The 23,689-nt window shown below is 43.7% G+C and overlaps 2 protein-coding genes and 1 pseudogene across 2 annotated transcripts; all 3 read left to right on the forward strand.

The window, feature by feature from the left end:
* Positions 1–8,225: 8,225 nt before the first annotated feature.
* LOC147436877 (uncharacterized) lies at positions 8,226–8,476 on the forward strand. Its single transcript, XM_086486270.1, has one exon. It carries the CDS (start codon positions 8,226–8,228, stop codon positions 8,472–8,474), a length of 249 nt encoding a protein of 82 aa, XP_086342396.1. The 3' UTR covers positions 8,475–8,476.
* A 1,115-nt stretch (positions 8,477–9,591) lies between these two features.
* Positions 9,592–11,387, forward strand: LOC147436878 (uncharacterized; annotated as a pseudogene).
* Positions 10,988–13,555, forward strand: LOC147436879 (uncharacterized). The gene has a single exon (XM_086486269.1). It carries the CDS (start codon positions 11,781–11,783, stop codon positions 12,111–12,113), a length of 333 nt encoding a protein of 110 aa, XP_086342395.1. The 5' UTR covers positions 10,988–11,780; the 3' UTR covers positions 12,114–13,555.
* Positions 13,556–23,689: the final 10,134 nt, after the last annotated feature.

Here is a 23,689-nt window from a genome sequence, read left to right on the forward strand (position 1 = left end):
ACAGAATGCTCAGGTGATCTATTGACAGTCCTCACTCAGACACTGTAAATCTTGTTTTTTCCATAGTTGATCTATTATCATGTGTATACATGCAGGGTTTCAAACAAGCGGATACAGAGCATGTGTCACATGTGGACCTAGACTGAATGCACGTAGGGCGCCCTCACTAAAGAAGCAAATCTACGAAGGTCATCAAGCGTATCTTCCAGAGAATCATGTGTTACACGATGGCTTTTTGGGAAGAGAGCCACCAAGGATGTCTGCACAAGCATGGTTAGAGTAGAAGGAGATGTGCGATGACGGATTGCCTCCAGGGATGAAGAGACTATCTCTATGGTACGAGTTACCATACTAGCCCCGACTCATGATCAATCACTTGCTCGATCCAATGCACATATTCAAGAATGTGGGTAATCTACTATGGGACCATCTGACCGGCAAGAAAGATACTTTGGGAGCCAGAGTTGACCTTAGAAATGTGGATCGTATGGAGCAATATTGGCCGCAAACAGCATCTGATGGATCGATAAAACTCCCTAAAGCACCATGGATTTTCAGAGGAGCCCAAGAACGCAAAGTAAAAGAGACCATTCGATCTTTGCGGACCCCCACTGGCGTAATGCACTTACTTCGGCACGCTGCAAGAGATTTTGAGGATCGATTACAGAGGATTTTTTGTCGACTTGTTCGACGTGCAATGGTTCAAGATAATCATGGAGGGTTGCAACGCTACTGTGCGTAGAGGAGAGTCTGGTTTTCTTGAGGTGGATTCTACTAAGAAATGGACTGACCTAAGAGACACTTTCGTACTACCCGAGCATTGTGAACAAGTAAGTATGTAAATAGTTAACATCCCCCTTTTACAAGTTATGTGCTTGAAAGCTCTCATGTAAGTTATGTGGCTCTGGCAGGTAATATTTCATCCTACAAAGTCTACATCAAACTGGTGGTACGTCATAGAGGTAGCCCCTCGTAGTGCAAGGACGTATGAAGGCTACCATGTGCCAATCACAACGGCATCAATGGAGGAGATCAGAGAAGATGCTCAATCAGAAGCCGCTGCGGTGGTGCCAGACGAGCATACCGATGCTACTACTCTATATGGGGTGCATGCAGAGGAGCTACACAATGAGACAGAGGATATGTGTTTAAACGGAGAGCTCTATATAGATATAGGAAGTTATGCTGAGTTATGCGAGGATGAGAGAGAGATCTCTTAAAGCCACAAATATTGTATTTGAACAATTTTGCTCCGTGTTGTAAAAGCTCTGGCTCTCCAAGTACCTTCCATGGTGTATAACGCTCTTTTCTACTCGCGCTTACATCTTTTGATTGAAAATTCTGAGTTTTCGACTTGCCTCTTCTATCACTCAATTCATTGCGTCATTGTATTTATATGCGTCATTACGTCATTGTATTTAATGGTCTTTGCGTCACTGTCTACTCTATTCATTCAATATTAAGTTTAAATATTCGTGTGTTTAATGCAGGTATGGATGATGAGGAGTTTCTTTCTTACCTCACATTCTCTAGTCATGTCCAATCCCCGCACACCTCGGTCTAGAGGTGCACGGAGATCAGAACCACCGGGTTATAATCTCGTCTTTATTGGTCAATACCTATATTTGTGGGTACAAGAAATCTAGACACCCACGTCTACATGATACTGCATGTAGTGGACAAAATCCCTTTGCCTCTTCTCTAGCTGTAGCACTTCACTTCATCTTAACATCTTTTCACAGTAGATCTTTTCACTGTTCGTCTAACTCTAAACCCTAAACCGTAAGTAATTCTTGCGTGGACTCGATCTAACGTAAATAAGCGTAAATCTAAATAAACGTAAATCTAACTAAAAATAAAGCTAAATCTAATTTAACGTAAGTCTAATGACTAGAGGTTGTCTAGATGGTCATTGTGTCGGGGATGTAGTGACTCTTGCCGCCCTGAAGATCCACCTTCTTCCCTATCTTCTGAAGACATTTCACCAGTACTTTTGGATCGACGGAGCCCACCATGAGTGAAGGCAGCAATACCCTATATTCCATTGAGGGCTTTCTTCACCCGCTTCATGCAGGCATCGCAGTCTATGGAGACCCGCATCTAATCTAATATAACGTAAATCTAAATCTAGCTTAAATAAACGTAAATCTAGTTAAAAATAAACCTAAATCTAATTTAATGTAAGTCTACATATAACCTAATCTTTAACGTCTTTTAAGATAGTTTCCTACGACGTTATAACTCTCTTCTTCCTGTGTGTGTGCGCGTGTGTGGATGTGTGTGCCAATAAAAAGAGATAAATGGTATAACCTTTCTATCACCCATGCCAAGTATGATAGATTGATTATGCCATTTCTCTCTTGAATAATAGGTCTTCAGTTCAACTCCTCGTCGGCTAGATCTTTAGGTCTTTTAATTTTAATTAGTTTCCTACGACGCTCCCTTAGTTTCTCTTTCTTTCTCTCTCAATGTGTGTGCGTTTTTTTGGATCGTATGCATGTTTTCTTTCTCTTTTCCTCTCTCAATGTGTGCGTTTTTTGTTTATGCATGTTCTCTCTCTCTTTTCCTCTCTCAATGCGTGCGTTTTTTGTTTATGCATGCTCTCTCTCTCTTTTTCTCTCTCAATGTGTGTGTGCATTCTTTGTTTATGTATGTGTGTGCGTTTTTGCACTCTCTCTCGCTCTCTCTCTCTCTCTCTCTCTCTCTCTCTCTCTCTCTCTCAAAAACACTATGTGTGTGTGTGTGTATGTGTGTGTGTGAGAGAGAGAGCGAGGGAGAGAGAAAGAGGGGAAGGGAACATGAGAATGAGGAGAGGGAAGGAGCATACCTGGCTCTCCTTCCTCTCCTCGTGTGTGTGTGTGTGTGTGTGTGTGTGTGTGTGTGTGTGTAAAAGAAAAAGAGAGAGAGAGAGAGAGAGAGAGAGAGAGAGTGAGGGAGAGCGTTACCTGCTCTTTGCTTGAGGGCGCCGAAAAACTCAGATCTGAGATCTGAGTTTTTGGGCGCGCTCGGTTATTTTTTTTACCCCAGCTGGCGTCGCTATGAGCGTCGCTATAAGCGTCGCTATGAGCGTCGCAAATTTACAAAGAAATTTGCGACGCTCATAGCGACGCTTATAGCGACGCTCATAGCGACGCCGGGATTTTTTTTTTTTGAGCGTCGCTGTGTGAGCGTCGCTAATGTGAAGAGCCTCTTGTAGGATCACCGCAGCAGAGACAGTGGTACGTGGAGCGTCATCGCTCTGGTGCATCATCGCGCGTTCCTACTCCATCTGCATCTCCCTCTCTTTCAGAGCATTCGGCGCGCTCCGAAGCTTCGGCGTCGACGAGACGAGCTTCACACTCGTCTAGACACCGACGCTCTAGTGGTGGCGGTGGAGGTTGTTGTGGGGATTCCGCCACCGATGCCTCCACACCGCCTCGTGTTCGACGAGGCTCTTTACCCTCCCCTTCTTTGCCCGCCCCCACACCAGCCACAGCATCGCCATCTGCGCCAGGTTTTGCACGGCTGACTGTTCCTAGCAGCTACACACCTCTACCTACTCCGCCAGGAGCCACCCCACTCGACACTCCTCGCTTCGGGGCCCAGACGCCGGTGGAGACACCTGACGTCCGTACCCCCATCGATACGCCGCTAGAGACCCCTGTCGGGACACCCAGGTTCACGCGTCACCGGCCAGAGGGCTTGTCTTACTCCGTCGACTTCAGCGGCGGCATCATCATGGATGATGACGGCAAGAAGGTGATCTCGCGCATGCGTGGTCTTTGCTCTCAGCTGTTTAGACACTACATACTAAACAAATGGAGTGAAGTACCAAGTGATTTAAAAAACAGAGTCATCAGCATACTTCATGATGAGTTTCCCGTTCCAACACGGGATCAGCGCTTCAATGAAGACTTGATGAAGATTCGAATGCGTGAATACTGCAAACACAAGCGTTCCGAAGTGCAAAAAGCAATCAAGAATGGGTGGAACAGGCCAGATTGGCTGGCCAAAGAAGATTGGAAGAATGCGAAGAAAGCAGCGCGCGAGAATCCCGACAAGTGGAAGCAACAAAAGGATGCAGCCAGAGCGCGAGTAGAGGCAGGGAGCTCGCACCACTTGGGGAGCGGTGGATGGGCATCATTTGAGGCCGATTTTGTAAGTGTTTTCGCATTGCTCTTTATGTTCGATAGTTTAGGGTTTATGAGTTTTTTCATTCTAACATAATGAAATCTTTGTATGTTTTGACAGTGGTCGATGACAGGACGTGATCCCACACCGTACGAGCGCGAGTACGCAGGCAGGAAGGGCCTAAATGCCCTGATGGACATTCTCAGTTCTCGCGGCGGCATGGTTAGTATTAGGGTTTACTCTTTTCTATTTTTTGTATTGTTTTATAAATGTCGTTATATGTTTATACTTACTGAAAGCTGTCTTATTGTCTTTTTTTGCAGAATCCGACAGATACGCCGCGTGGACGCGATGAGACGTTTGACTAGACAACGTCAGTTTAACCGTAGCTAGATAGCATTAGTTTAGGGTTTCTCATAGCTTATGTATCATGAGACGGATTTTATACGTCTTTTTGAACCATGTATATTATTACATTTGTCACCGCAGTTCCTTTTGCCAATCAATTCTTTATGCCTATGATGTTGTACAATTGTCATTATTACATTTGCCAATCAATTCATTTTGCCTATGATGTGTACAATTGTCAATTTTGCAAACAATGCGTCTTGTGGGTGACTATTTTGGGTCTATTATCTACCCTTGCACTTTTTTTAAAAAGTGAATCAAGTACAATATGATTGATGGGTGGCAAGGCATTCAATGCCCTGTCACCAAAAAAAAATTCTCTCGGGCGTCGCTATAACCGTCGCTATTTATGGCTATGAGCATCGCTATAGTCTTCTGTGTAAACGTCGCTATAACCGTCGCTATGACCGTCGCTATATAGCGATGCTTATAGCGACGCTCTCGTAGCGACGCTCGTAGCGACGGTTTTAGCGACGCCGAGGGTTATAAAAACCCAGTGTATTTTCGTCGCTAACAACGTCACAAGAGCACACAACCTCTTGTAGTGTATAGCATTGAATGTGCCGAAGAGACTATGTAGTGGCTGCTCCTCCACCAACGTGGATGAAAATATGACTATAAATGCATGACAAATCTTAAGTATGAAACCATAATAACATTACACTGTGATTTCACACCTAGCTTTGTATTCTCAAAACATGTACTTACAATGTGTTGGAAATCGAGGTGGTTGTTGCAAATGCATGGTTGACATTGAGAAAACATGTTGCACAATGGCTACGGTCTCCTTGTCTTTGCGGTTCTTGAAGCCAAGGAGCTTTCCTTTCCAATGAAGATCCAAGTTTGCACGATTCCGCACACGATGAGGGCCAATAGTAGATCAATGCATGTATACCCAAGCACCTTTGGTGAACTCTTGTGGCACCCACTCATCACCTACACCTCTAGTGTTGTGGCATGCAAGTGTTGTGACCTCATCCTTTGGCCGCCTTTGCGAAATAGAATTGGCCATGGTTGAGCAAAGAAAACTAGGAGGAGGAGAAGGATCTTGCTTGTTGCTACAATGTACAGAGGATAAAGTGATATGAGAAGGTGGATAACCCTTGTGGCAATGGGAGGAGAAGGTGGATAACCCTTGCTTGGTGTGGCAAAGGGAGGAGAAAGTGGATAACCTTTGCTCGGTGTGGCAATGGAAGGTGGTAGGGGAGGAGAGAGGAGCTTCCTTGCTGCAGCAATGGAGATGGTGTAGAGAGAGAGTGTGTTGGAGTAGAGGATGAGTGTGATGGTTACAACCAAGGAGGGGTTGGAAAAGGGGTTCTAGAGAGAGAAAATCACTTTTTGCCTAAGAACTACTTTTGGGGGAGCTCTGAATAGCAAAAAAAGATTTTTCAAAAGTTTTTTAAAAATTTTGAATTTTAGGGTTTTTGAGTGCACGTTTTGACTTTTTGAGGTCAAAAAATGCTTTTTTGACCATAAAATAGTTTTTGGGGGGTTTTAAGAAGATGAAATTTGAGTTTTGAAAATTTTGAAAAATTTTAAATTTTTGGGATTTTTTCATAACCGGATAAAAAAGGAGGGAAGTAGGAGGTTCCATATGGCCCACCCCCCCCCCCCCCTATCCCCCACCTTCTCACTAGGTAAGAGCCCATTTAAGAAGTGTAAGACTAGTTTGTCCCTCTACATTTTTGAGGGCATAGAGTGTGTCCACCACCCTCTTCTCATTGGCTGGCCTCTAATTAACCTTAATCCCAAAGGGCCCCTAGAGGGTTCATATTTTTCCTAATGACGTACGATAGAGATCATTTCTCTTCAAAAGATAAGCCTTCTCTCCACATCAAAGCTATAGACCTTTATACCCAGGGCTTTCTAAATGGCCAGTGGCCGGCTCACACGAACCTTTACACATATCATGATAGAATTACAACTCAACAAATCAACTTACTACTTTTAAATCAAGGTTTACACGCACTATAGCTACACTAGCTCAAAAAAGTAATGGAGTACAACTGTGGTGTCTGAATACATGTCTAGCTAGGTGACCACCTCTTGCAGTTCTATTTGAGAGCATCAATCTGCTGTCCCTACTCAGTGGCCTTCTTTCTTAGTCTCGGCCTCAATGTACCCTTGATAGATCCCCTTTTCTACCTTCTAAATGTGACATGACCCCAAAAGTATGAGCACCATCGTGCCCTCTTGTCTGCTCTCTCCTAATTGCCTTGGTGGCCTAGAGCCTTCTCAAAATGGCAAGCCTAGCTCGTTTTCCCTTTGTTGAAGTCAATGGACCCTCCAGAGCAGCTTGGAACTCCATTCTCTCTTTTCTTGCTCTCTCCCACACACACCTTTGATCCACAATGGCTTTTCATGTGCACACTATGTTTGCAATTATTGCCAATGACTTAACAGATTCATTTTTTATCTCCTTTTTTTGTTTAGTCAATGCTTGATAACCTTCAAGAATTCCTTCTTCACTTTCAAACTTGGTAAGGAGACCACATCAACCAAAGGATCCCCAAGTGCCATTGGGGCAACCCCCTCCATTGTTTCTACCTCCAAATATTGTTAAGGTGCAAGAAACATATTCATGAGACTTCAAATTGGCATGCACTAGTGTTGACGGCTGGGTCAACAACAAGACATAACTCAACACGCCTTATTTTTTGAGAGTTATGGAGTGATGAGGATTATGGTTGTAAACATCATTTGTAATAAGTAGGTAGTCTTGTTGTAGAAGCCGGGGTACAATGACACTTCCTGATTATAAATACCAAGCCATTTTACCGCTCAAACTCTATTTTTGGTTAACCTAAGGTAGCCTTAGTATATAAGGTACCTACGTCACTTTTGTAAACAACTTTTATCATAATAATAAGTCTAGTGCTATCGTCTATTGTGTATGAGAGAGAGGAAGAGAGAGAGCGTGAGATTCATCCTTGCGCAACTCCCCACTCGCTCATCACATTGGAGAATATACAACACTATTGCGCTAGCCTTGGCAAGAGCTATGTGACAATGCCAAGCATTCCTCGCGGAACGGAGCGAACACACTTGTACATCTACAAGCTATTTGCGGTCGTAAGTATATCAAATGATGTCTGTTTTCTACCTGCAAGTAGCTGTTAGAATTGTAGCGATGGTGCAGCCAGTTTTGGTCAACACAGGGAGAGGTCAGCAACAGGTGCCCGGTATTAAGCAGGATGATGGTATCAGACTTTGGCAGATATCAGCAGCATTTTTGAGCAGGTTTCACAGTGACGTGTATGTCGGACGCGGCATTCAACAGGCTTATGATGACTTTTAGCTTAGCGAAACTGGAGCTTAAGGATGTCAAAGGTTGGTGAGTGTCGTCGTCAAGTGATGCCATGAAGTAGACAAAATGGTTGCTTGAGTTCGGCGAGCTCGAATCTTTTTGGGTGCTTGAAGTCAAGTGTACTACATCTCGACGATCGAGAGCTATTGTTGAGGGGCCTACTATGCGATCCTCTCAGAGACTAGGAATCACGGAGATCGATGCTCGCGTTTGAAGGAGGCATTCGAAGGTCGGAGATTCTGACGTGTGCAAGGGGGCCAAGCCCAAGAAACTTTTCAAAGCTATTAATATCAAAAAAAAAAAAAGTGTGTTGCAGTTGCTGGAGTCGACGAGCAGTTGGACAGAGAAGCGTGGCTCGTACTGGAGTAGCGCTGCATGAGGAGAGAGGACCGCTTGGGCCATGCATGATTGGAGAGGAGCCAAGTGGTGGCGCCATGCAGTTGAAGGGGAGAGAGCTAGAGAAGGGCGGCCAGAAAAGGAGAAAGGGCTGAGGGCACCGGATCCAAAAAGGCCACTGGAAGAGGAGGTGGAGGGCCTGAGTATTAGGCTGCAGGGCAGCGCTACAGTGAAGGGCCGCCGGGTATCCAAGAGAGGGCGCATCTGGAGGGCGGGCATCATTGGACCCGGCAGGAGAAGGACCCGCCAGTAGGCTGGGAAGATGAGAAGCCGCCAGGCCAGTGGAAGCGGTCAAGGAGGGGGCTACAGGGTGGCAATATGAGGAGGAGGGCGTGAGCACTGGGGGGGGACGCCATTGAAGCAGGACCGCCAATAAGAGGAGAGAAAGTAGGCCGCCAAGGCGCTTGGCCTTTTGACAGAGCGGAAAAGCTCAGTGCAGCGTCATCAAAGTGAGGCCACGAGGAGAGAAGGCTGGCTGCAGATCAGCGCCACAAGGAAGGAGGACCGCAAGGGAGGGGGTGGCAAGAACTGCACGTGGGGCTACCAAGAGGTCTGCAGGCGAAGCATAAGCCACAAGGGCTCGAGAAGAAGGAGCTGACATGTCTGGGCAACCCAATTATTGCTTACTTGTATAAGGGGAATTCGTTGGATATTAAGCAGCCCGTTGAAGTTCATGAGTTTAAATAATGGAAGGTGTGCCACCTCGAGCAAGACAGAGGCCATAAGCACGGATGGGAGAAAGTTTGGAACGAGATCGCCAGTGAGGAGAGGATCAAACTGCCTGAAACATTATGCTACGAAGTCGGCAATCATCGAAATCGCCATCCTTGTATTGATGCATAGTTGGTTGTGTTTTTTTTTTCTTTTCTGTCGAGTTTTTCTGTCAATATTTTTTGCCTCGGGTTTTTTGCCATATGCCCGTGGTAGCGGTGGCTCTGTGAGCAGAGAGAGAGGTAGATATATTGTGCGGACAACCTCTATGAGTGGTCGAGGCGTGTGTCGCCTCCTTGTATGAGTGAAATTATAGATTGAGGAGTTGTATGCATCCATTGGTGTCGGTTATGATGGTTTGTTGGTGGATTTATTGCTGGAGTGCGCATGTGTGACTGTGGGTAGTCATGATTGCTCGTAGGCGAGTCCAGGGTGCGCTGGCAGCAGATATTGTGCAGGTATACGTGATTCTGTGTGTCTTGGGGTGCTGGATATCTGCTGGGTTATAGAGTGACATTCATATAGTGTATCTGGTGTTGTATCCTTTTCCCCCATCCCATCAGTGGTATCCCCACTGAGGAGCTACTGATTGCTCCTTGGTGAAGTCGAAGACGGTGTTGCGGTGTTTCGAGGCTCAAAGAACAAGTGCTACTAAGAAGATGTGGTCGGGTTTCCCTACTTTTAGAGGTGTTGAAGATGCTGAGGTTTGGTTGCAAGACTATGGCCTTTTCCTGCTAGAGAGTGGCCTATCGAGAGAAGAGGGAGTGGCCCAAGCTTTCCCACTCCTGGTTCGTGGCAAAGCAAAGGTATGGTATGAGAGCTTTTAGGCTGAAGAAAAGTTGGATTGGGGTACATTGGAAGTGGCATTCCAAAGCCGTTATGTGGTCAACCCGCAGTGGAGTGAAGTGAAGCAGATGATGGACAACCTTAAGCAAAGCCTTGACGGTCATTTCCGAGCATTCGTGTGGGAGTTCGAGGCCACATGGAGCAAGTTGGTTAAGGTAACTGCTGTAGAGAATGCAAATTTTTTGAAGATGACCAAGTTTGTGGACTGCTTGCATGTCAAAGTGCGAGATAAAGTCGAGATGGATGGACCGTGCACGTACGAGGAGGCAGTAGCCTATGCACAGAATAGGACGAAGAAGATTTTAAAGAAGCAACAAGCAAAGCAGGTTCTGACGAGTCCATTGGTGCCGAGGCCAATTGCTAGGGAAGAGGCTCAGGTAATCCGACCCTTTGTTGATGCACATGTGGTAGCAGCAGATAGGTGTGACGACAGAGTGGAGACGATACCATGTGGGTCTATGAGGCTTTAACAGCTGCAGAGAGGAGTCTACCAAGTACCGCCTGATGTGCTTGACCAGGTGACTTCAAAAAAGCAAGTAGTGGAGAAGATATCTGAAGTGCCAAAGTTGGTGAGTTTTGTGGAGAAAACCGAGCTGTGTTCGAGCTATAGCAGTGCCTTGGATACGGACATCACATGGGAAACGGAGTCTGCTTTCTCAAGGTATGAGACCTATGATGTTATGTATGTCGATAATTTGGTCAAAGAACAACAAGTAGCAGGTGAAGAGCCAGTTTGCAAAGACCAGGGGGTTGGGAAACCCTCTCTCGTGCCCTGTGATGGTCAGGCCATGTTGACTGAAGAAGAGTGCGTCGATGAAGTAGAGTGGGGATTCGATGAACCGGTCGTCGATGTAGATGATGAGTCACAGGTTTTGGTTGCTGAAGCTATGGCAAGGATACTGGATATGTGAGGCTGTGTGCCGACTCCAGTACTGCTTGAAGGGTCCACTAGATATGCCAGTGTTTTGCTTTGGATGATCGGATGCTACAGGTTGTGTTTTTTAAAGATGGTGATGCTATGGAAATCTCTCTAGACGATGGTTGGGAGACACAGGGCGTAGAAGCTATGCAGGGTGTGCAGGTTTGTTTTGGGTGTGGAGATGGTCCATGTATACAACTTTTTGAAGGGTGTTGCTATGAAGGTTTACAAGACAGGTTGGCCGACAAAGTTACAGGTGCAAAGTAGGGAATACTTGCCTATGTTTTACAGACGGATGACGATGATCAAAGCTATATTTTTTATCCTGGTGGAAGCTTCACTACAATTGGGAGAGCTTATGGATTTCCATTTGACCCAGGCGGTGCTACTGTAGACAATGAAGCTCTCTATCTATCTATTGATTCATATAAATACTTTCTATCAACTTCTTATTATGCAATGCTACTTTACCTAAATAATGCTATGGTTGAGCATGAATGCTCAATGAGGGGGTGGGCAATGATGGTGCAGCGTGTTTTGGTCAACATAGGGAGAGGCCAGCAGCAGGTGCCCGGTATTAAGCAGGATGATGGTATCAGACTTTGGCACGTATTAGCTGCATTTTTGAGCAGGTTTCACAGTGACGTGTATGTCGGACGTGGCATTCAACAGGCTTATGATGACTTTTAGCTTAGCGAAATTGGAGCTTAAGGATGTCAAAGGTTGGTGAGTGTCGTCATCAAGTGATGCCATGAAGTAGACAAAATGGTTGCTCGAGTTCGGCAAGCTCAAATCTTTTTGGGTGCTTGAAGTCAAGTGTACTACATCTCGACGATCAAGAGCTATTGTCGAGGGGCCTATTATGTGATCCTCTCAGAGACTAGGAATCAGGGAGATCAATGCTCGCGTTTGAAGGAGGCATTCGAAAGTCGGAGATTCTGGCGTGTGCAAGGGGGCCAAGCCCAAAAAACTTTTCAAAGCTATTAATAATAATAAAAAAAAAGCGTGTTGCAGTCGCTGGAGTCGACGAGCAGTTGGACAGAGAAGCGTGGTTCGTACTGGAGTAGCGCTGCATGAGGAGAGATGACCTCTTGGGCCATGCATGATTGGAGAGGAGCCAAGTGGTGGCGCCATGCAGTTGAAGGGGAGAGAGCCAGAGAAGGGCGGCCAGCAAAGGAGAACGGGCTGAGGGCACCGGATCCAAAAAGGCGACTGGAAGAGGAGGTGGAGGGCCTGAGTATTAGGCTGCAGGGCAGCGCTACAGTGAAGGGCCACGGGGTATTCAAGAGAGCGCGCATCTGGAGGGCGGGCAGCATTGGACCCGGCAGGAGAAGGACCCGCCCGTGGGCTGGGAAGATGAGAAGCCACCGGGCCAGTGGAAGCAGTCAAGGAGGGGGCTACGGGATGGCCATATGAGGAGGAGGGCGTGAGCAGTGGGGGGAACGCCATTGAAGCAGGACCGCCAAGAAGAGGAGAGAAAGTAGGCCGCCAGGTTGGGCTTTTGACAGAGTGGAAAAGCTGAGTGCAGCGTCATGAAAGTGAGGCCACGAGGAGGGAACGCCGGCTGCAGATCAGCGCCACAAGAAAGGAGGACCGCAAGGGAGGGGGTGGCAAGAACTGCAAGTGGGGCTACCAAGAGGTCTGCAGGCGAATCATAAGCCACAAGGGCTCGAGAAGAAGGAGCTGACATGTCTGGGCAACGCAATTATTGCTTACTTGTATAAGGGGAATTCGTTGGATAATAAGGAGCCCGTTGAAGTTCATGAGTTTAAATAATGGAAGGTGTGCCGCCTCGAGCAAGACAGAGGCCATAAGCACGGATGGGAGAAATTTTGGAACGAGATTGCCAGTGAGGAGAGGATCAAACTGCTTAAAACATTATGCTACGAAGTCGGCAATCATCGAAGTCGCCATCCTTGTATTAATCGAGTTGATGTGATGCATAGTTGGTTTTTATCGAGTTGATGTCTTTATACGTGTTTTTTGCAGATAGGTTTAGAGAAAGGGTTTCGAGTGTAGAGGCTTTGGGATAGGTGTATCCTAGTGAGGGGATGGTGTTCCTTAAGTTTCATACAATTCTGGTATGGTTTAGTGAGTTTCCTTCTGTTTGTGTATATGTGGGTTGGATGTTATAGCTGAGATTAGTGAGATTCTAGATTGTGATTTAGTTGGCCTTCCAAAGTGTTGTATGTGTAGGACAGTCTCATCCTGACAAGCTAAAGGGATTTCCTCCATGTGTCTATCGTGTGAGTCTGTGTCCTCGATTGACATTATGTTGATCTAGGTTGTGTTGCATGCACTTTATGGGTGGTGTGATACGCTCCTTCAACATTGATACCATTGCCGGGGATACAAGGACATAGGTAGGTATCCCTACTAACACTTGTTTGATGGTTGCTTGCTTTATTTTCTGCTAAAGAAAGCATTTTTCTTAAGTGGATCCAGAAGAGGGTATTACAAGATCAAGTGGATAGCCAGGCAGCGTGTGTCTTACCAAGGGTCTACCACTAGGTAGATTTAGTTAGGATTTGTAGATTAGAGTAGTTTTTGTGGTGGTTGAGTGATTTGGGAGGTGATAAAAAGCGTTTGCTAGTCCGTGTGGCATTGAAGCATTTTTCTACTCATAGATGCAAAACCCCATATGATTTGTAGGAGTAGCTTTAGGTAGTGATCTAATTTTGATCTAGAGCTATTCATCATTGAATTATTTGATAGAGTGCTTGTTTGCATTTAAAATCTCTAAAAAGACCGCTTTTGAGAAAAAAAATGCAATAGAAAGAGTTCTGTGAGCATATAAGAGGGCATGTCCAAGGGGTCTGTGAACAAAAACTGTAATTTTGTAAACTCGGATATTATATATGTAATGTCTCAAGGGGTATTTGGAGACCGAATTTGAAAAATATGACTACTCCAAAGTGTTCAAAGGGGGGTTTTATCCTAAGTATACATTGAGACTAGAGTTTTGACCAGCTATGGACACCCAAAAGACAAAAGATAGAGTGTCTAAAATGAGAAGAAGAGAAATTTGAAATTCTGAGCATATTTTTGCATGAAAATTGGTAGAAGTGACTGAAAACCAGTGGTAGGCACTTGGGGATGCATGTGAATGAATTTTGACCAAAACTTCATCAGTAGACATCATACGTGTATGATGTCTCAAGGCTAATTCTCGCATCAAATTTGAACTTTTGACATTATATCCATCTTCTGCATGTTGTGTTGAGCACACCCACCAAATTTCATTTCATTTGGGCTTATAGATTGAGAGTTAAGGACATTTTACTCTTTCAAGGGATTTAACCCTAAAAATGATGATTTTGTGGAATTTTGACATCCAAAATTTGCTATGAGCACATTTTCTTATTCCACACACTAAGTGGAACCTCTAGTAGAAACAAAACTAAAATTTGAACAAAAGACATCATATGCGTATGATGTCTTAGAGGCCAGATATGAGGTCAAAAGATACATATGAGTGCACCCTTGTGATCTACAGTATTTAGGAAGCATATAGGCCAGATTTCATCAAATTTGAAGCATTTTTGGGCTTGCAAAGACCGCAAGGCACATCTTGACAGATTCATGTCTGTATTGGCCATAACTTGCTCAAAACGTGTCGAAATTCAATTCTAAGACTTGTTGTGAGTTGCAAGTGTAGTGAGCAAACTCTGGAGTGAAATTCACTTCATTCTGACCAGCTAGACATCATATGCGTATGATGTCTAAAGGGCACTTTTAGAAACCAAAATTGAGATCTGAGCTTACCAGGGTGTTAAGCACTAGAAGAGAAGCTCACAGACCAGATTTTGTCAAAATTTGAGAACATAGACATTATACGCGTATGATGTCTCAAGGCTAGATCTGAAAGTCAAATTTCACTTTTGACCACATAGGAGGGATGGAAATGATGTTTTAAGTCTATTTGCAAAATTTCATGTCATTTTGAGCCAAAAGACTTTATACGCGTATGATGTCTCATAGGCCAGATCTAGGTCAAAACAAACATTTGAGTATAGCTCAGTTTCCTACAGCATAAAAGAAGTCCCTAGCCAAAATTTCATTGAATTTGGAGCTCATTCTAGCTTGTAAAGGCTAGAAGACAAATCTAGATGGAGTCAGGCTTGAACTGATCATACTTGCACAAAATTGGCTCAAATTCAAGTTTGAAAGTTGTTGAGAGTTTCACAAGCAATAAAGATCCTCTGGAGTAAAAATCACTTGATTTGGCCATAGTAGACATCATACATGTATGATGTCTCTATCCCTAATTTGGAGGTGAAAACTCACATTGAGTTTCTTGAAGTGTTAAGCACTATAAAGTAAGCCTAGTGACCAAGTTTCAACAAATTTGGGTCGTATTTGGTCAAGATACAACCAAAAATTCTTGATCCTGAAACTGTTTTGAGTGTTGTTTCAAGTGCAATTCATCAAAATTGCTCTAACTTTTAATAGACAACTTTAGATTGAGTCAGGTATAGCCAGGAGAAAAGCTTACAGGCAATAGAGCTGAATTTTCTAGGTTTCCTAAACCCAAACTTTTAGGGTACCTAGACCTAGTTTCCTAGAGACCAAAAGAGTCACATATTCTTGACTTTAAAGGACTCTACAAAGGGTTAAAGGTCCTTATTAAGGACCATCTTGAGAGTATTGGGTGAGCCTGATATTAAGAAAGCTAATTAAGATCATTGGAATGGAAATCCATTCTACCAATCCTTTGGTAGATATGACCAGAGGTATGGCAAGCCAAGCTAGAAGTGATGAAATGCCAATCTATCCATATTTTGACACAAGCCCAGCTACATTACCACCATGGTTGTACCCAGATGCAACCATAGAACATGAATTTTATAGAGGTGGTCATTTGGTCAATGAAGTACCACATATATCTTCACCAAGCACAAGAATTCAAAAAAGGAGCCACCTGGATTCCCTTCTAGAGCGATAACGAGAGATGAAATGATCACAAAGATGGAAGACATGTCTCCTCAAGTGAATCTGCCTAATGGACCATGGCTGCACCCATATGCAACCATAGGACATGAATTTTATAGAGGTGGATATTTGGTCAATGAAGCACCACAGATACCGCCACAAAACATGAAAATTCCAAAAAAGGGAGCCACATGGATTCCCTTCTAGAGTAATAACGAGAGATGAAGTGATCATAGAGATGACAGACATGCCTCCTCAAGTAAATCTGCCTAAAGGACCATATTTACCATCACCACCCCCTATGACTTACTCGTATCCAGATCAGAGCAGAACTTTGAGAAAATATGATACTGAGAGTGAGAGTGACATATCTTCTTAGAGGAGTCATTCACCAAGAACCCAACCCACAATAAAGCCAGACGTATCTAGTGACCAAATGAGACTTATAGAAGGACCTCTAGTTAAATCTGTTCCTCTAGTTAAATCTGACCTCCAAGAACCTCTATAGTGCAAAAGTGAGAGAAAATGGACAAACCATACGAGGGAAGAGTGCTACTATAGCATGGAATATGCTAGGGAAAGGTATGTTAAACCTATTCCAGTAGCACCTACTCCACCTAGATATGCTATGGGGAATGTGCCAGGTCCACTAGGAGTTTGAAGGCCACATCATGTCTTAGGAAAACAACCTACACTGCCAAGTGCCAGAATGCCTGTAGACATGATATATACGCAGATGATGGAACCATCCAACAAAAAAGAGCTAGTACTAGCTACAATGTATTATAACAACCAAAGCAATTACTTTCCTTCAAAGAGACAAAAGATGAGAGAAACACATGGAATGGTGGTACAACCTCCACATCCTGCGTTTCGACTTGAAGAAAGAAGATACGAGATGGAAAAAAGAACATTGTGGTTCATTGCTAATAGGTCAAAGCCTGCTTATAGCCAAGAAGAATTGCAAGAAGAAGCGCCTCAACTAGAAATAGATTTTCACAAAATCCATGACACCCACTTGGTCAGACAATGTCCTCAGACGGAGATCACTCAAGTGAATGCCTATTGTCTTGACTGTGGCATCACTCACTTGATCCCCAACTGTCCAAAAAACCCAAACAGAGTCAGAAAAATCAGAACAAATGTCTCTGGAATTGTTCAGCTACCTAGTAGCTTGAAAAATGAAAACGTCAAACCAGTTCAAGTAGTTACAAGAGTGCAAGCTCAAAAGGAAGCTGAGGAGAAGCAAGAGACAGAGAAATGGAAATTGACATGAGTCGAGAGACGGGTGAACCAAAGACAGATGCACCTAAAAATCACGTAAGGAACGAGAGCACAAAATCCCTAGTTGAGAAGCTTATCCAAGCTAAAGAGAAGATAAGACAACATGAGGAGATGGTTGCACCTTCTCTTACGCAGATGCCTAAATCTCCAGAAGAACCATCCACATATGAGAAATCAAGAAGTACTAGTTCAGGAGGATTAGTGTTGGTCTAGAAGGTTATTGAGCCATTAGACGCCCTCCTAAAAGCCTATGAAACACGCTTAAAAACAACTAAATCCAAGAATAGAGATGGATGACATATCCATATGCGGAACTAGAAAAGGATAGGCTTGAAATATGCAATAAAAATGATTCAAACAACCCAAGATTTACTAGAACCACAAGTTGGAAAACTTGAGGGTGTGATCCTTGTCCTACCTACACCAATAATCCCACCAAACCAAGAACAAAAAGAGCTAGATTTTGGTCATGAGCACGTACAAAAGGTCAAGGACCCCGCATTAGAACCAAGAATACCACAAATAACTCTTCTGAGGGATTTCACATAGCTATACCTGACAATTGTAAAGAAATAGATGGTCTTGACAAATTGTGGAAACAAGTCAGAGAGGCCAATGAAGCAAGTGCAATAAGCAAACGAGTAAACCAAACGGGTGATGGAAGAGGAGTGTCTCTTCCACCAATAGGGGAAATTGAAATTGGATCTCAAATGAGCCTGGAAGTGGAGTCATATTCAGGAGACAAAGGATCTGTACAGTCTATTGACAGTCAACCCCATTCTCTAAGGACACTACCATCTTATATGGGAGAGTACGAGGCCAAGTCAGATGTTGTTGCAGTCCCATCACAGGAACTGTCTCACAACAAGGTCATCGATTCAAAAGGATTGATAGATATTCTATCTACCCCAGTCACCTGTAGGATAATGTTAGCTGATTTGCTCAGAATACAACCAAACATGTGGGCTACTGTGGAGAAATTCCTAGAGAAATTTGGTGTTAAAAAAATAATGACTCAGATCGAGGAAGGGATCAAAGATCTTGAAATGCCTTAGCTCAATACTAGGCCAATGCTGTTAAACAAGGTAGGTGAGCACTATGAGGAAGAAGATGGGAACACCACTCTTCCAATGGAATTCCAAGGTGTAGAAACCATGGCATTCCTTGACATCGCAACAAAAGAGACTTGGAAGCAGTGAGGGCTACACGGATGAAATTGTAGCTTGCAGACGGACACATGGAAAGGCCCATAGGACTGCTAGAAAAAGCACTTGTTACTTCTTGTGCAATTGAATATGAGCAAACCTTTGCTATTGTTGAATTTGGCAAAAGAAGAACAACTACGATATCATTTTAGGAAGAGCGGATGTGTGGAGCTTCACAATGTGGAAGGTTAAAGCGAGATGAAGGCATCCTAGAAAGGGTAATTGAAGATACAAATTACATCCCAAAACCCTTTCTTGAGGAAGAATTAGAGTCACTTGAATGGGAACACATCTTGGCTAATATCGATGTGTGCACTATTCAAGACAATCCAACAACAGATTGTTGTGATGAAAATGGCTATTATATCGTTCCTTATTTTGTAGTGAGTGTGATCCAAGAAAATGAAGAAGAAGAAGAAGAAGATGAGTTCTATGACTCTGTAGAACACTTGGAGCTTCAAGAAGATACCGACAACAAATATCCAAACGACCCAGAAGGTGATAATAATGAAACTTTAACTAATGCACGGTTTTATGATTGTCCAAATCAAAGACCCAGGAAACAATGTCATTGCTACAAGAATAAAGTGCATCAAAAGTGGATTCCAAAAGCCTCGATGGAAATGCAGCTACAATAAGCACCCTTATATGTGGCTCCCATACATGAAGAAAAAAGTCAGCGAAGAAGAACACAGCCATGTCAACTAGCTACGAACACTATAACCAAGTGGACACCAAAGTCATCCCAAAAACAACAACCCAAGAGCAAGCAAATAGTAACTTTCCATAACCAACCAAACCACAAAGGGAAAGTTCTAGAATGCAACCTTGCTGAGGATAATAGCGATAGTGATGATTCTTATGACATTCCCTACCAGCAACTTAGGTCATCACCATCACTAGCAGCTTTCGTAACAACCAAAAAAGACCAAAAGAAAAGAACAACAAGTCAGAGCCAAAAAGCTTGACAAATCTGGATACCAAAGAGCTAGCTCAGCCAAAAGAAGGTATGGATATGTCATAATAACCAATATCTAATTCTCCTAAATGATTTTCTCATGTTAAACTAATCATTTAATATGGGGAAGTACCAGGGGAGAAAAAGATAGAATATTGGTTAGGCTGGCAGACCGGTCATAGTAATGATCCAGCGGAGGGAAAATAGGGATCCAAAGGGGGGCCATCTGCAAAAGAGAAATGTGCATCAATGGGCTTCAAAGAACCTAAGGTTTAGCCCATTAAGACTTCCAAAATGGTAAGGTTCCAAAATTGAATGAAATCTTCAATGGTGAAACCTTAGGGAGAATTATATGCTTGTGGGAAGACTCAAAAGTCTTCCCACATTCCTATCCAAGAGGGGGTGAGCCATTTTTGTAGGGGATGAGAGAGAAATACACACACACACACACACACACACTCTTACAAGCTCCCTTTACACAAAGGGCGTAGTGGACACATGCCAGCTGCCCCCAAGGTGCATTCAAATACTATTGGATGGCCATAGAGGTGGACCAATGAGAATTAGACTAGAGTAAATTTAGTATATTTTATTTGAAAACACTTGATAAAAGAACCAATAAAAATTAGCTCTCTAGAAGGCTATTGGACAATCTTCCAAGGGGTCCAATGAGCATTCCGCAGCCCAATGGCTTGCCTGATTCCTATTGGCCAAAAGACTAACAGGTCCAATGAGAGATTAATTGCATTATTTAAATACCTAAAGCTCTCACAAAAGGGGAAAGGGGGACACATGTCACAAGGCTATCACTTATGCTTCTTAATTGTCATTGGCTAAGCTTTGTAGGGGCCAATAGGACACCAGCATCAAAAAATAGAAAAAGGGGTTGACCAAGAGAGAGAGGGGGATGATTTTTGCAAGGCATTATCACAGACACACTCACACGAGCTCATGTATGAAGTAAAGAAGAGTATCTCCTTCTCAAGATTTAATGGAAATCTCATCATCTACTCCAAGCTTGTGAGAAGAGAGGCCTACACCAACAACTCTTGGCTTTGTGATGCAAATCCAACCAAGAGCCAAGCTCCAATGCATACTCATCTCCTCTACCATGATAATTACTAAGCTATGCTAAGTTATTAAGAGTGATAATGTGAGGATACATACTTCTTTCTTGTAGGAATACTCCTTCTTCCTCTCGATCTACTCTCATACCCCGCTAGCTCTCAACATCTTCAAAGGTGTGTGAGGTCTTGGGTTTGAGACTCTGAGGGAATTGATGTTATGTTTTTAAGTATAATATTGGTGCTTGAAGCTTCCATCTTCATTGCACCATCAAGTTATTGAAGGAACACAAATTATTGTATTGTAAAATGTCTCCCTTGATGGGGGAACCTATAATACAAAGCCTTTTGGAGGGGGGGACCGGCTCCATGTAAATCTGGTCCCTAACTATTGTAAAAAGCTTAATTTCTCTCTCTTTTGGAAGTATTGTTCATGCCTATCAAACTAGGTGTTATGCTTTTGTTGCTCTCTCCATCCAAGCACTCTTGCTATGCTCATTAGGAATCTATTCTTAATGAAATGCTCACTATGTCTATGTTATTATCCACTACACACAAGTTACTAGACCATTGAATGTTACATTGGTACCAGAGCATATGGTTTCTCTTTTCTTGCTCAAGAAGAGAGGTCCCCAAGCTGACTATAAATGGTTGGTATTATTAATTAATTTCAATTGAGTAAGTAGAATAGGGATTTTTCAGCCATGCAGTGCGCTTTCTTCGTGCAGATAACAGGGCATCACCGTCAAGAGCTATGGTCTTAATAGTGGAGTCCTACGGGGCTTACCAATATTGAGCTATTAGAAGCTTGACAAGAGCGGGTACTATTTTGGTGGTGAAAGAACCTCTCTTCTATTCCTTGCAATTAATGATACTCAAGGCACGGGTATAGGAGCTTGAGTGCTTTTCTAAAGGGGTTAACAGGAGCAACTAGGTCTTAAAGTGCCAAAGTACACTTAAACATTTTACACCTAAAAGTTGTTAGAATGGCTGACAATAGTAAAGAGAGTGAAATTAAGGTTGATAGCTTTGATTTTGCTTATTGATGCCCCTATGCTTGTTACTAGGCTTCAACAAGCCATGGGAAATCCATCCCTCCAAAGTGCAGTGCAATGGCAGCTACATGCTCATGGGATTCTCCAAACTCCCCACCAAGAAGATAGAGTACCCAGGAACCCTCCTTGTGAGACGTCCAAAAGAGGCCTCTCTCCAATATGGGAAGAAGAAGAGGATCCGTACGAAGGGCTCAAAAATCTACTACTTAACGATCTCAAAAATCTACTACTTGACGACGCATCTCCTTCCCAAAGGAGAACTCAAGTTTCAATGGTAGAGCCCCCACCAAAAGAACAAGAAATAAGTGAGTTTCCTGCCACCTTGGCGAAAATGGCTTCACAATGACTGTAGGAAAAATGCTCTCCAACACCCCCTAAATGGAGAAGACCATCACACACTTCTCTACACCATAATTCAAAGATGGACAATAGAAAACAAGAGAAGAAAAAGGCAAGAAAGTGGTCACCCTTTTCTCTATCTTCTTCATCCTCTTCCTCTTATGAAGAAAGTGATGGTGCAGACAAGGAGGAACAAGGGAACAAAAAGGCAAGAAAGACGTCACCCTCTTCTCCATCCTCATCATACTCTTCCTCTTCTGAAGAAAGTGATGGTGCAGCTTTTGAACCACCTAAAAGAAGAGGCCATAGAAAATCCTATGTTGCATGGAAGAGGTCATCCAGGCTCAAAACATTCAAAGAGAGAGGAAAGAACATCTCTTTCCTTGCTTACAATGGCACCTTTGGTGCTACGGACAAAGTCTTGGCCTTCATCCAACAATTTGATGCGGCGTTTGGTGATGAGGGCTTCACGGAGTTTTCTAAGCTACACCATGTAGCTATGCATTTTCAAAAGTCCACTAGGCAATGGTGGTCTAGTCTATGAGCAAACGGTGAAGCTCCACGAACATGGAAATCTTTAAGAGCTTCCATCATGAAGTAGTTTTTGGTTACCGATGCCAAAGACAAAGTAGTCACCGAATTGTGAAGCTTGAAGCTCTCTCCCTACAAATCTATTCACAATATGTAGACAAGTTTTGAGATTTGCATCTCAAAGACACTATCTTCATAAAGATGGATTTTGGAGATAAAAAAAACAATTTTGTGAGTGTTTAACTAAAGATATGGCAGAGTATGGAAACTCCCAAAGAACATGCACCATATTTGCGGTCATACACCATAGGTACGAATAAGAGAAAGAGAGACGAAATCTAGAGCGACAGGATTTCAGGCGAAGTCGAACGACTAGAGGCTTACCCTTGCTAGACTATCTCGGTCCTCTACCTGAATTCCCTACAATGGCATGGTTGGACAAGACAGTGAGAGAATGAGCTCGACAGATCGGAGAACCCATATCTCTAGAAGAGGAAGAGCTGGCTATTGGATGTGACTGGAAGTATCATACATACATGGCACTGTGGTCGCATGGAAAGCATTTCAAAACACAACAAATTGATAGCGGAAAAAACACGTTTGACAGTGGGATAATAGTTAGTTTCATGCAAAAGAGCAGGGCCAGTGCTAGAGACACGAATGAGAGCACTAGCAACCTGGATTACTGTGGTCTGGTGTCAGATATCCTGAAAGTAAGCTTCAGGCGGTTTGAGATGTTTTTGTTGGATGTGAAGTGGTTCAAGGTGACTACTTCTAGTCGCAATGCAACGGTACGCAGAGATGGAAACAAACTCGTGCAAATAGATTCTACAAAGACTTGGACAGATGCGAGCGACACATTTTCTCTCCCCAAACATTGCGAGCAAGTGGTCTTTGTACCGGACCCTCAAGAGCGACAATGGTGGTTTGTGGTTCAGGTTTCTCCAAGAAATAAACAAGTATTTGAAGGGCAAGATCTCCTGGAGGAAAGTCAGTCAGACGAAGTCCATACTACTGTGACATTAGATGAGATGGACGAAGGTATGGCAGAGGAAGCTGACAGATATACGAAGGATGATGCAGACGAGCCAGAATTGACACTTGTAGATGAAGATGCAATGTATGAAGACAATCTGCCAGAACGAGTTGGGGCAGAGTTATGTTTGCAATTAGAGATAGACGATGATACGGTGCAAGATCTTATCAATGATGCCTCACTCGTCGAGGCCTAGGCCTGTGAGTGTTTGTGTGAAGACTTTGATTTAAAATTAAGCTTAAAGTTAATTTAAACAACTGAGTTCTGACGCTTTATTTTACTTTCTTTGTGCAGGACTTTAGTATGACAGGCGAGATTCCAGATCCCGCTTCCATGAGTGCAGATGCATTCATGGGCTTCGTTACACAGATGACGCCTGCTCAGATGGCAGAGGCTTCTTAGTACTGGGTAGCCAGAGGCACGGGTACTACGCCTCCGGGCTTCACACCCGAGGGACCGACACCTAGGGGGGGGACGCCTACGGGGTTCAGGACGCCTATGGGTACGACGCCTTCTTCTCCCATCACGGCCGCTTCGACACCTAGGGGTGGGGCCGAGGCGGGTACGTCCTCATCTCCGCAGCACAGG

Source organism: Adiantum capillus-veneris, chromosome 17 (genome assembly GCF_014529385.1).
Source record: "Adiantum capillus-veneris isolate H3 chromosome 17, ASM1452938v2, whole genome shotgun sequence".
NCBI classification, from domain to species: Eukaryota; Viridiplantae; Streptophyta; class Polypodiopsida; order Polypodiales; family Pteridaceae; genus Adiantum; species Adiantum capillus-veneris.

Coding starts and splice junctions, on each gene's coding strand:
- LOC147436877 (XM_086486270.1), top strand. CDS start 8,226: ATGCATGATTGGAGAGGAGCCAAGTGGTGGCGCCATGCAGTTGAAGGG.
- LOC147436879 (XM_086486269.1), top strand. CDS start 11,781: ATGACCTCTTGGGCCATGCATGATTGGAGAGGAGCCAAGTGGTGGCGC.